Genomic DNA, 12,565 nt, shown 5'->3' with positions numbered 1-12,565 from the left:
GTTTGATTTATTCCTACATATTTGACATTTTGTGATGTTAATGACATTTTTAATTTTGTTTTTAAAATGTGTTTACTGCAGGCTTATAGAAACGACCTTTGTATCCAACAACTTGCTAAATTCAATTGTGAATTCTAATAGCTTGTAGTGTCTTTTGACCTTTTTAATGTATACAATCATGTTGAAATGCTTAATGACAGTTTGTCTTCTTTTTTAGTCTTCACATACCACTTGTTTTATGTTCCTTTTTCTGCCCTTTCTTGCTTTTTAAATTTTTTTTATTTTTAAAATAAATTTATTTATTTATTTTTGGCTGTGTTGGGTCTTCATCGCTGCTCGCGGGCCTTCTCTAGTTGTGGCGAGCGGGGGCTACTCTTTGTTGTGGTGCGCAGGCTTCTCATTACGGTGGTTTCACTTGTTGTAGAGCACAGGCTCTAGGCACATGGACTTCAGTAGCTGTGGTACACAGGCTCAGTAGTTGTGGCTCACAGGCTCTAGAGCACAGGCTCAGTAGTTGTGGTGCACAGGCATTAGAATCTTCCTGGACTAGGGCTTGAATCCATGTCCCCTGCATTGGCAGTTGGATTCTTAACCACTCGCCCCCAGGGAAGTCCCTCTTGCTTTTTTTTAATTTGAATTTTGTTATTTGATATTTTTTCCCTCTAGTAACTTGTTAGCTTTATTCTTTTCATTTATACATTATTGTACTATTTTTTTGGTGGTAATCCTAGCAGTTATAACATGCATTCTTGACTTATTACAGTCTAGTAAAAATTACTGCTTTTACCACTTTCCCAGTAATATTAGGACCTTATGATACTTTAACTCCATTTACCCTCTTCTGTCTTTTGCATTATTTTTGTCATGAAATGTTATTCCACATAATTTTAAATCCCATAAGATAGTTAAGTTTTATAGAGTTAATGTTGATTTAAACATATTCAGAAAATTACTTTTTCCAGTGCTCTTCATTCCTTCTTTCATTCCTTGTTTCTGTCTGGGATCATCTTTCTTCTTTTGGAAGAATTCCTTTTTAGGATTTTAGTGCTTTCCTGCTGGCATGAATTCTCTCAGTTTTTCTTGGTCTAAAAATGTCTTTATTTCACCTTTATTTGAAGGAAATTGTTTTTCTGGGTATAGAAATCTAAATATGTGCTACTATACCAAATACCATTTAATAGTCTTACGGATGGATGAAAATTTATTGAGCTTCAAATAATTTTCATAATTTATAAGGTTGACATTGATCTTGGTGTTCTAGTCAATATCGTGAGATTTCTCCTAATGTCTGCCTCTTTCTAGCATTCTATAATGGAAATAGTCTCGGATTTGGAAAGAAAAATACATAACTCAAGAGTCAATCAGGGCCACTTGTGTGACCTTGGCCAAGTCACTTAACTTCTCTGAGCCAGTTTCATCATGTATAAAATGGGAAAAATATAATATTGGCTCCATTACACTGGGAAGTTATGATGCTCTGTTGAGATATATATGAAAGTGGTTTGTAATATGTAAGGTACCAATCCGTTTGAAATTTTTAGTGTTATTATTATTTACTGGAACAGAAACGTTTTCAGTGTATATATCCAGAATTTTCTTGAACACCCACAAAATGGTTAAAATGATGGTATTCATGTATGTATGTATTGATATATATCTTGCCTTTCATGAGAAAGCAAGACAGTGTTTGAAGTTACATAAAACACAGCTTACACAAGGTCAACGGCAAATTTATTTCTGATCTTTCAAGCAAATAATAAGAAAAGGGAGACCTGGCTAGTTACATAATTCAGAATAGCTAGAAGATAAAAATAACCCATTATTCAGGAGAAAAGTTCTTTCTTAACACTCAGTTCAGGCAGAAATTTCTCCTTGGTTTTCTTAATGATGTAGATTATTTAAAAGATTTTTCTGCTAGTTTAGAGATGCCTGATTTGCATAGTTAACACAAATTAGTGTTGGACTGATCTAGAACTTTAATATTGTTTCATACTCCTGAAGGGAGAATTATACACATTAATGAGTGCTGCAGGCAGCCAGTCTCCCACCCTACTTGCAAATGGATTCTATTTAGAAAACTAATAAAGATGCCAGCTTCCTTTTCAGAATGCTTGGATACACATTAGAGGGAAGGCTAGGCTAATAAATTTAACTTATTTTGCATATATAACATTAATTGAACTGCCTTAGGAAGACAATATTTACCTGCATTTTACTTTTCCTTCAAAGAGGTTGATTCAAAAACTTCTTACTACCTTCATCAAATATTTATTGAGTCCCTACTATGTGTAGGCATATTCCTGTTGGATTGTTTGCTCTCCTCTGACAAAAAGTGTTCATTCAGACTTACATTTTGTGCTTTCTTTTTTCACTTTTTCCTTTTTTTTTAGTAAACATGTATTTAAATAGAAAACAAAGTGTATGTTAGTGCCTCACAACCAATGCCCTAACACATCTGAGGTTTTGTATGATGATCAAATTTAAAAGAGGACATTTATTCTTCATTCAAATTCTTTGTGTCTTCAGGTCTCTGGCGTGCATTTTGTATGAGATGTGCTGTATGAATCATGCATTCACTGGCTCCAATTTCTTATCCATCGTTTTAAAAATTGTTGAAGGCGACATTCCTTCTCTCCCTGAGAGATACCCAAGACAGCTGAATGCCATCATGGAAAGGTATGGAAAGAAATGTATTGCTGCAGAAGCAATTTTAAATTGTACTTATATTTTAGTTCATTTGAACAATAATTTTCTTTTTAAACATTACAGCATGTTGAATAAGAGTCCTTCATTGAGACCATTTGCTATAGAAATTTTAAAAATTCCTTACATTGCTGAACAACTACAGGTATTTAAAATGAAAGGGATACCTGGAAGCACATATTAGCATTTATATACCTTCTAGGACTTGTAGATGTGATGTAGGAATAAGATGCAGTAATAATCAGTCAGAAAGGAGAAACAAGGTTTTTTTTAAAAGCTGGGGGAAATTATTAGTAGGCAATCTCGGTCAAGGAAGGTGTGTGAACTCCAGCTCCCTGGTGCCCCAGATGTGAGAAGTTTGGATTGTGATTTTTTGCCTAACTGCAGCATCCACCCTTAGAGCTCTTGGCTTACAAATCTTACCTCTACACTTTGTACGTGTATCCCTGCTAGTGCAAGAATGTACTACTAATGATACTAAATCTGGGGGTTTCATTGGGCCTTTATTATTCCATTCCTTATTTTGTATCCTACTAATACTTTTTATTGATTAGCTAAGTTTATTTTGTTTTCCTGTAGATTAAAAATTTCGATGCAGAGAATCTGCCTTTAATGGTAAGCAAAAAGCAAATGGTGTCCTCTCAGGATGTTTATTTGTTTGTTTGTTTCCTTGTTTTTAGACTTTGTAGGCTTTTACAATACAAATCCCTTGGGCAGATTTCCTTTAATTTTTATGAATAGTTTTAAGTGGACCCACAGAGCAGTCATTCACCTTCACAAATGGGCACACCTTTTCATCAGTGTCCAGTTCTCAGGCACAGGAAAGAGGGATGCTGACTTGATGTGCAGTCATTAGTTGAGCTCTGGCACTGTACTGACATTGGGGGTGCCAAAATGATAGGAACAGATATGGCTCCTGTCTTTTTGAAGCTTGGCTGCTAGTAAGAGGACCCAGTAACAAAGAAAATGTAAGCAAGTAAATAAAATAATTGTAAACTACCAGAAGAACTAGGAAGAAATATAGCATGCTGTGAAATAAGGGAAGGGAAGGGCTTTGGTGGTCAGAGAAGGAGCAGGTGACATTGTGACATCAGTGAGATGGTGAGAAGCAGCGTGCCCTACAAAGAGCCTGAGGGAGAGTGTTGTGGTCACAGGGAGTGGCTCGTACAAAACTCTGACTTAGGTGATGTCCCCTGGAGGGGGAAGCACTAAAGATGTGGGATAAGCAGGACAAGAGGAGGAAGTGGTGGGAGCTCCCTGGTGCTTTCAGCTCTCCCAGAGTATAGCTCTCTACTTGCCTGAGGGCAGACTTCTGAAAAGAGGCTGGTTGTTGGGATCAAAACCACAATGAAGGGTGTGTGAGCAAAAAAACAAACAAAAAAGTCAAAAGGCATCCAATAGATCCCCTGGGACTAGGGTGAGACAAATGAGGCATTTTCCCTGGTGCAAAATTAAAGAGGACAGCAAAAACTCAGTAATCCAGATAAATAATGTTGCAATGTAGTGTTTTTTAAAAAAATCAAAAGTAATGCTAAAAAGAAGTCCATAGTAACAAAATATCAAACGTTCAAGGACAGGATCCAATGGGGCTAGGATGAAAGTGGAGCTAAAACCAAGCAGGACCCTGCAGGGCCGTCTCAGGTATAAAAGTCCCTCCATGTCCACTGTTTCTTGAAACAGTGTCCACTGTTTGTAGAAAAAGGCTTTAGTCTCCTAAGACTTTCCTGAGTTCCAAGAAACAGACTCAGGTAGTTACTAATTAGAGAATTGAGGGAATGTAGAAACAAAAGAAAAGCAATCAAGCAAGAAAAGTAATAATAGCCTAAACAACAGTTCAGTGATAAAACAGAATGCTAGTTCCTCCCCAAGGGATATATATAATAACCTAATTCATATGTTTGAGTTGTTCTGCAGAAACTAGGACCCCTACCCAGGTGGTGACTATATGATGACAACCAGCATGTAGACCCCAGACTGGTTGGAACCAGAGATTGATAATTAAGCTTCCCAAAACACCACCTTGTTACCTCAGCACCAACCAATCTGAAGAAAGTCCATGAGCTGCAACCCTCACCCCAAATGTTGCTTTTAAAGACCCTTCCCTGAAAGTTATCAGGGAGTTCTGGTCTTTTGAACATTAGCTACCCATTCTCCTTGCTTGGTTCCCTGTAATAAACGCTGTACTTTCCTTCACCACAACCTGGTATCATTAAATTGGCTCTGCTGACGAGCAGACCTAAGTTCAGCTCGGTTAGAAACTGAGGTAGAATGGTGCAAGTTCAGGACCGGGTCTTGTCGCTTTTTAAACTTTTGCTATTGTATTCTCCAAGCCTTTTTGTCATTAATGTTGATTTTTTTATAATACTGCATTAAAATATTATTTATCTTGGTTACTGAGTTTTTTATGCCCCTTAAATTTGTACCTGAGGTGAGTGCCTTGCTTGTCTCACCCTAGTCCTGGACTTGGTGATGCCGAAACTCAGCCTCTGTGCACCAGTGATGAATCAAATCTTGGAGACAAAGTTTTGGGTGAAGTAGAAAAGAATAGCTTATTGCTTTGTCAGGTAAAGGGGGACACAGAAGACACATGCCCTCAAAGCTGTGTGTTCCAACTCAGGGGGATTTGGTGAGGAGTTTTATAGCAGTGGTTCAAGGGCAGGGTTGCTGTTAAGGATCAGAGTGTGTGCAGGGCCTGCACTCCTTTAATCTGGCCTCAGGTGGTCTCCTGATGAGCTTCTGTGGTTCTCCAGGTTATCAAACTCTGACTTTCTCTCTAGAATGAAGAACACTTCATCAAGTAGTTAACAGCTTCCATTTGTTGGGGGTTTTAGTTCTGTAGAAGAACTCAAAGGTATTGTTATGTGTATCCCTTGAGGCAGAACCAGGACCCTGTCCCAAGGCTGCACTATTGTTTCTTAACTGCTCCTCCCTTCTCTCTGCATTCCCTCCCTTCATTGATTAGCAACTGTTTGAACCTGCCCTTTGGAACTCAGGGAAAGTCATGGAGGCTGAAGCCTATTCCCTACAAATAGGGGACACAGAAAGGCTTTCGTGCCCAGGAGCCTCACAGGGTCCTGTTCGGTTTCACTGGGAGCAGAGACATCGTCCACTACAGTCCCTGAGGTGGGAGAGAACTGTGTGTTCTTGGAGCTGAGGGAAGGCCTGCCTGTGGCTGGGTGACCGGGAGCAAGAGAGCAGGCAGAGAAATATGAAGTTGGAAAGATGGACAGGAGCCTGACCCCACAGGAGCTGCTGTGTAATGTTTTAGACCTGTTACAGAAGGAAAAATAGTTACCAGTGGGTTTGATTTCAAGCCTCAGACACGGGTCAGTAGTACTACACATCAGAAAAGGCTACTGGTCATTTTATGCCTCTTCATCCCTGAAGAGTCTTTAAGGTATGTTACGGCTGTTCTTTTTTTCAGCACCTGATGTGCCAATATTCGAAAATGACCCTGAAGACAAGAATTTGAATCGTCAGAAGGAGGCAGCTTATATAATTAATGCTGTGTAAGTAATTGTTTTGTTTTTAAAAAGCCCACTGAGTGTAAATGTTAAATACATTTGTCTTAAAAAATATTAGTGCTAAGCTGACAGCATGGAGTATCCTAGAATTCACTTAAGTCTTGCCAAGAAATTAAGGAGCTTCAGTAACTTGACGTGCCAAAGTCCTTTGCCCCAGGCGGTAGTAAATTGAAATCATAAAAGTTTAAACCTCTGCACAGCTTACAGATCTGCAGGGTAGCTCTGCAGTTGCATTGTAAGTATATAGAGAAATTCATCTCTCAAACGTTTAGTGATATTTATGCTAATGAACATTCAGATTAAGCATAAATGGCTTTCACACGTTGGTTGTTTAACAGGAACTGGCAGAGTATCTATTGAAAAGCTGACACTGTAGAGTCCTGGGACAATTGAAAATAAGCCAAAATTTACTTTCTTGAGATATACATAAGAATTAGAGAATGTGTTTCACAAAAAGCCATAATTTTTTCCTGATCTCATTTGTCTCTCCTACCTATTCAAAATTTCTATGCCATAACTTACAAGAGCCCAGAATACTAGGTTATGTCAGAACAGCCATGTACAGCTGTGCAGGCTGTGTACTGCACAACTCCAGGGGGCACCACTGATAAGACCAAATCTATAATTTTGCTGAAGAAATGTTATTTAATTTTGTTCCAATGAGAATGACAGTCCCTCCCAGAGCTGTGCAAGGCAGTGAAGTGAGAATGGTAGCCCTCATCAGCTTGATCTTCAAGGCCAAATTACACAAATATGCTTCTCTAACCCCCAGTCCAGTGGTTTCTCAACTGTGCCGTGTTTGTTTTCCATCCCCACATTCAAACTGAGGGAACTGGTCCATCAAAGGTATTCAGTCTTTGTTTAATGCATGATCTACAGTTAAAATACCCTGCAACTCAGGAGATACATCTTTAGGCATGCCCCTAAAACCTAGTTTTCTTGGGTTACTACCTATTTTTTTCAGGAATGCCTGGAACTTCTCATTTTATTTTATTAACAAGATATGTGAGAGTAGTAGGTATCTTATTTTTAAAATACTGGACTAACTTTAGCTATCATTTTGCACTGCAGTTTTGAAACAGTTTGCCTGACTGTGCTTACAATTATAGTGTGCTTGAATCCAGTTCTTCAGGTGATCTTTCACATTGTGAGATATTGATTTCAAATAGTCACTGTTATTTTCAAGATCTATGACTGTTTTGAGGGGCTCTATCTGGTTTTACAAAATAAAGCATGTGTATTCCTGAAAACTGCATGGCCCCTGGAGGCTCTGGTCTGAACTATATTCCAGAGGGATGAGAACTGCCTACAGAGGTCATTACAGTTTCCTCATAGTGTTTCTTTCTTTCTTTTTTTCTTTTTTTTTCTTTCTTTCTTTTTTTTTGTGGTACGCAGGCCTCTCACTGTTGTGGCCTCTTCTGTTGAGGAGCGCAGGATCCGGATGTACAGGCTCAGTGGCCATGGCTCACGGGCCCAGCTGCGCCGCGGCATGTGGGGTCTTCCAGGACCGGGGCATGAACCCGTGTCCCCTGCATCGGCAGGAGGACTCTCAACCACTGCGCCACCAGGGAAGCCCTCATAGTGTTTCTTTTTTTTTTTTTTTCCTGTGTACATATATTTTAATGTAAGTGGGGTTATCTTACACATTTTAAAACTTGAATGTTTTTTAACAAATATATGTATTTTGACAATTATTCAATCTAAGTATATGAATATACCCCAGACTTTTCATATTGTCCCCTCCTATGTACACTAAATATAAAGATGAAAATAGCTTTATTTCTGCTTAAAGAAACAATACTATTTTTAATGTAAAATATTCAGACAATACCAAAGATGAAAGAAATAGTTAAAAAGCAACTGAAATCTTGCCACACTGAGATGATCCCCATTTTGGTGACTAGTTAAGTCTATTCCTTTAGGTATTCACACAAGTGTAAACATACACCCATATCTACCACATACATGTTTATAATATTTATCAGTGGATTACATATAAGTTGATTTTTATCACAAAATTGTTTTACTTGTGCTTGGGGATTTTTATCCTCCCTCCCTGTCCCCGCCTCATAGTGTTTCTTAAGGAGGGAGTTGAGTGCAAAAGGCATTCCGCTATTGGGCCCTAACCAAGCCAGGCACAGAAGCAAATGCCATTGAGAATGTGGTTGCAGACCTTTCAATACATGGTTAATGTAAGCACATTTCTTTAACTGAAGAAAGAGGCTCTCGAATAATATTGGCTAACATTTTCAGGGGTAATGACCATATGCTTTGCTCTGTTATAAGCTCTTTGCATGAATTAACTCATTTAAACTCACAACAACCCTACAAAGTAGGTACTATTATTTAAACAATCATAGAGAGGTCAAGTAACTTGCCCAAAGGCATACAGCATGTAGCCTGGGAGCTAGGATTTGAACCTAGAGAATGTTCTTAACTGTGCAATTAATCACTATGCCATGCTGCCATAAAAATACCTACCGTATGAAGCCTAGAAGATAAGGCATATTCAATAACTTTTAGCTATTATAATACTACCATTTTGGGATACTTTTATATGTCAGGCACTGTACATACATTATCTCATATAATACTCAGGATAGCCCATTCTTTATGGATGAGAAAACTGGGGTTCAGAAAAATTCAGTAACTTGCCCAAGGCTACAGAGCTAATGAGTGGTAGAGATGGGATTCAAACCCTGCCTAATTCCAAAATTGTGTCTTATCCACATGGTTGAATTAGTCTGCCAGTCTATTTACTCCTTAATGGCCAAGATCCTAATTTGTCTTGCACTATGAAAAGCAGTCATAGGCAATGAAATGAGCAGAAATTTGCAAAGTACATAATTTGCTTTTAAACAAAAATCTAGTTTAAAAAATATTGCCAATTAACCACAGTCCTTCTTGGCTAATTACCCACCCAGAGTTTATTAGTTTTCACTTGGCATGTCTTGAGATGCTTTTCCCTTCTCAGTAGTGTAATGATACTTCTGTAAAATACTTGTTAAATTTTCTGAGCATGTTTGGGATGGGTTGCACATGGGAATATTTATTATCTATAGGCAGAAAAAATCCACCTGCAGACCCTGCGGGCACTGTCTGAGGTACAGAAAATGACACCGAGAGAGGATGCGGCTGAGGAAGGTCCAGGCAGCTGATGAGGAGGCCAGGAAGCTAAAGTAAGTGACCTTCCCTTAGTGCCCTGGGCCCTGGGCTGCTTCCCAGGGCTCTAGAGGAACTTGCTGAAGAAAAGCAAAAACCACAACAAGAAAATGCACATATTTATCAGTTTATTCATTCACTCATTCCCTCAAAAGATGGTTATTGAGCCATAGATGGTTATTGGATGCCAGGCACTATTAATAGCAGGCTTTCAGTCTTGTGTGAAAAGAAGGATTGAATATCAGGGAGGTTATTAGGAATGAAAATATAAGGTCAGCCTCCAGACGAAGCCTCTTTGTTGTTGACACCTTCTGTACACAGCACCGTGAGGGGGTGATAAGGTGGCCTCACTATTCTGTCCACACTCCCCAGGTGTCTGCTAAACCCCTCTGCTCAGAGCCCTGGCTGCTGTGTACCTGCAGGAAATTGCTGGCTTTAAGAAGGAGCCTGGAAACAACTCTGTTTTGTCAGGTAAAGCCCTTCACAGTCTGCTCTGGGCATGCTGCTGGTGTGAGAGATCACAAGTGTTTAGAGTTTACACATGAAAAGGGGGTTCCAAAGAGCCCAAAACTCCCAATTTCTCAAAGACTGATTTTTCAGCTGGTATGTGACCCAATTGCCTAATTTTTCTTCTTCTTTCTTCCTCTGCCAATTTTTTGGTGGCTTAGAAGCCCCAACAAAGAATTAGAGGGACAAAAAAAGACCTGAAACTCAAATCTGTCCAATGTGATATCATTCAGTGTTCAGTTGGAAGATATGTGCAAACCAGTACACCACTAAGTGTGGATTTTGCTGAAGAAATATAGTCAAGGAAGTTGTTTGGACTGTTGCATCAACTCACAGTCCCAGATCTATTTCTAACACCTCAGGAATGGCGATATTTCCAGGGTACCATGGTTCATGTCATTGGTTGAGGGTGAAAGGAAAATTAAATCTCTGACAGGAACAGATTAAAAAGGCAATTTAACAACTTGCACATTACAATTTATTTTTCAAATTAAAACTATTTTTAATATGCAAAAAAGTCATAGATCTACCTCATGGCATTTAATATTTTTGTTATTAAAGGCAATGATTTTTAAATAAGTTTGTTCTTGATTTTATGAATGAATTGCATTGGAGTGGTTTTGATTATCATTTCTAGGATTTGAGAAAGGTCATGTGTTTTAGGTAGAAAATGACTCCATTGTCATGAGGGTTATAATGTACCCACGTTATAGACAAGAAAATTTGACTACAGGGATATTCAGTGATTTTTCAAGAAATCTAAGTATAAATTAGCATACAAGTAATCACAAGAACTCAAATCTTTCCTTCAGTTTAATAGCAGGTCTATTAAATTCAACTCTTCTATTGTAGAGGAAACAGAAAATGTCTGAGAAAAATTCCCCTTCACAGTGGCTCTCATATTCTTTTCCATAAATTCTTTGAAATGCAGGTCTGTTTTCCACATCTATGGGTTTGTTACCCAGTTATTCATATGTGTTGGGCTCTCTCCTGAGCATAAGAGACACACTCCTGTCCTTTGTCAGCACAGGCCGAGAGCACACAGGAATGGCACCACCCTCTTCCCCTGAGTTCTGGGTTCTTGAGGGTGAACAAAGAGCCAGCATCCTGCGTGCTTTAAAGGAAAATCGAGTGGGGCTGCACCGCACTCACGTGATGAGGGAGAGACCACAGGCCTGGCTGCCCTACACCCCAGTCTGCCTTTTGAAACAGGGATCACACTTGTGTAAGGTAGATGTGGTTTTAGCAAATTGCAGCTCTTTTTCTATGTTCACTTTATGCAGAAAGCTTTTGGAAGAAAAATATGAAGAAAACAACAAACAAATGCAAGAACTGAGATCTCGGAACTTGCAGCAGCTGACTGTGGATGTGCTCCACGTGAGTGCGCTTCTGTTTTAAATTTTACAAAAGACCTGTTCTTGCCTCAGATTCTTCAGATTCATGGGGCCAGTTGGGTAGTAAAAGGGATAAGGTAGGGAAAAAAAGCATCCAGACCAACTCTGCCCAATTCCAGGCTGGACTGGGATTTGTTTTAGAACGTAGGCCAACAATTAGTGATGGCACTAATTCAAAGCAGCTGTACCAAGTGCCTGCTGTGTAAGGATGACTTAATCTGCATTGAATGAAAAACTGAAGAGTTAAAAGTATGACTTTTCAGAACAAATGTGTGTCTATCTAATTTTGAATTTCAGCCGTGCTATTGTTGCTTTACTTCTTTAGTCCACTGTTCTTTTTCTGTCTTTTCGTTCTTTCCCTCTTTATTTTCTGTCTCCCATCCATATCATCGTGCGTTGTGTTAATAACCCCTTTCAAACTTTGGAGAATTATCATACATATCCAATAATAGGGTTGCAAACTCACATGAAATGCACCCCAAATTCATGTCCTCTGCATCCCAAGCCTCTGAATACCATCCCCTAATGGTTAAAAATATCTTCAGTGACCTTGGTGTGGACTTTGATACTTAAGGTAGTCTTTCTTCAGGGTTGTATTTGGATAATAGACATCAACACCAACCTCCTAGCTCTTTGGTAAAAACAATTTGGGAAGGAGTCCTTTTTATGGAAAACTTTATTGTCTCAAATTCTGGTTATTTGTTCATTGGTCATCCCTGTATCTGAGGGAGATTCTTTCCTTTAGCAGGAAGAACCAAGCCCCTGAGGCTGTGGGGATGATCCCTGAGGTCTGGGGATGCTCATTCTACTGTAGCTCAGTAATCACGGGGCTCTGCACCCTGGGGTGTGCCGGAGCCCTGGGCAGAGCTCACTCGCAGACAAGGCAGAGCGTGCGAACGTTGTTTTCTGCCTCCCTCTGATTGGTGATCCACTTTTCTCAATTACTTAGTGGTTGGGAGTGCTTTAGAGTTCTGAAAACCCAAAGTTGGAGCAGATGGGGGCCCAGCCTACATTGACCTTAGGAGTCTCTGTCCATCAGGCCCTTTAGCAGACAGTATGTGGGTGCTGACGCTGCTCCATCCCAACCCCTGTTCTCCACCATCTCTTACTCCCAGGGAGGCTGGCCTCAGAGGTGTAGGGGTGGGATGGTTCCTGCTCACAGAACCTTAGGGTGGAGAAGTTGCCAGCTGAGGGGCAGCAGTGTCAGACCCCTACTCAGGGAAGGGTCTTGACACCACCAAGCCCCCTGCAAACACTGAGCACCCTCCTTCAGCT

At 39.6% G+C, this 12,565-nt stretch overlaps 1 protein-coding gene across 1 annotated transcript in view; it reads left to right on the top strand.

Annotated features, from left to right (window-relative positions):
• The window catches only part of NEK11 (NIMA related kinase 11), a gene marked incomplete at its 3' end in the record, with an annotated part of 145,020 nt that overhangs the window by 93,413 nt on the left and 39,042 nt on the right, over positions 1 to 12,565 (top strand). Inside the window, 7 exon segments of the mRNA XM_082839292.1 lie at positions 2,527 to 2,676; positions 2,770 to 2,848; positions 6,128 to 6,155; positions 6,158 to 6,210; positions 9,290 to 9,348; positions 9,350 to 9,406; positions 11,180 to 11,273. Of these exon segments, the coding sequence (XP_082695418.1) occupies positions 2,527 to 2,676; positions 2,770 to 2,848; positions 6,128 to 6,155; positions 6,158 to 6,210; positions 9,290 to 9,348; positions 9,350 to 9,406; positions 11,180 to 11,273 (520 nt within the window).

Source organism: Leucopleurus acutus (genome assembly GCF_964270905.1).
Source record: "Leucopleurus acutus genome assembly, chromosome: 5".
Taxonomy (NCBI): Eukaryota; Metazoa; Chordata; class Mammalia; order Artiodactyla; family Delphinidae; genus Leucopleurus; species Leucopleurus acutus.
This window is presented reverse-complemented; position numbering and strand designations above follow the sequence as displayed.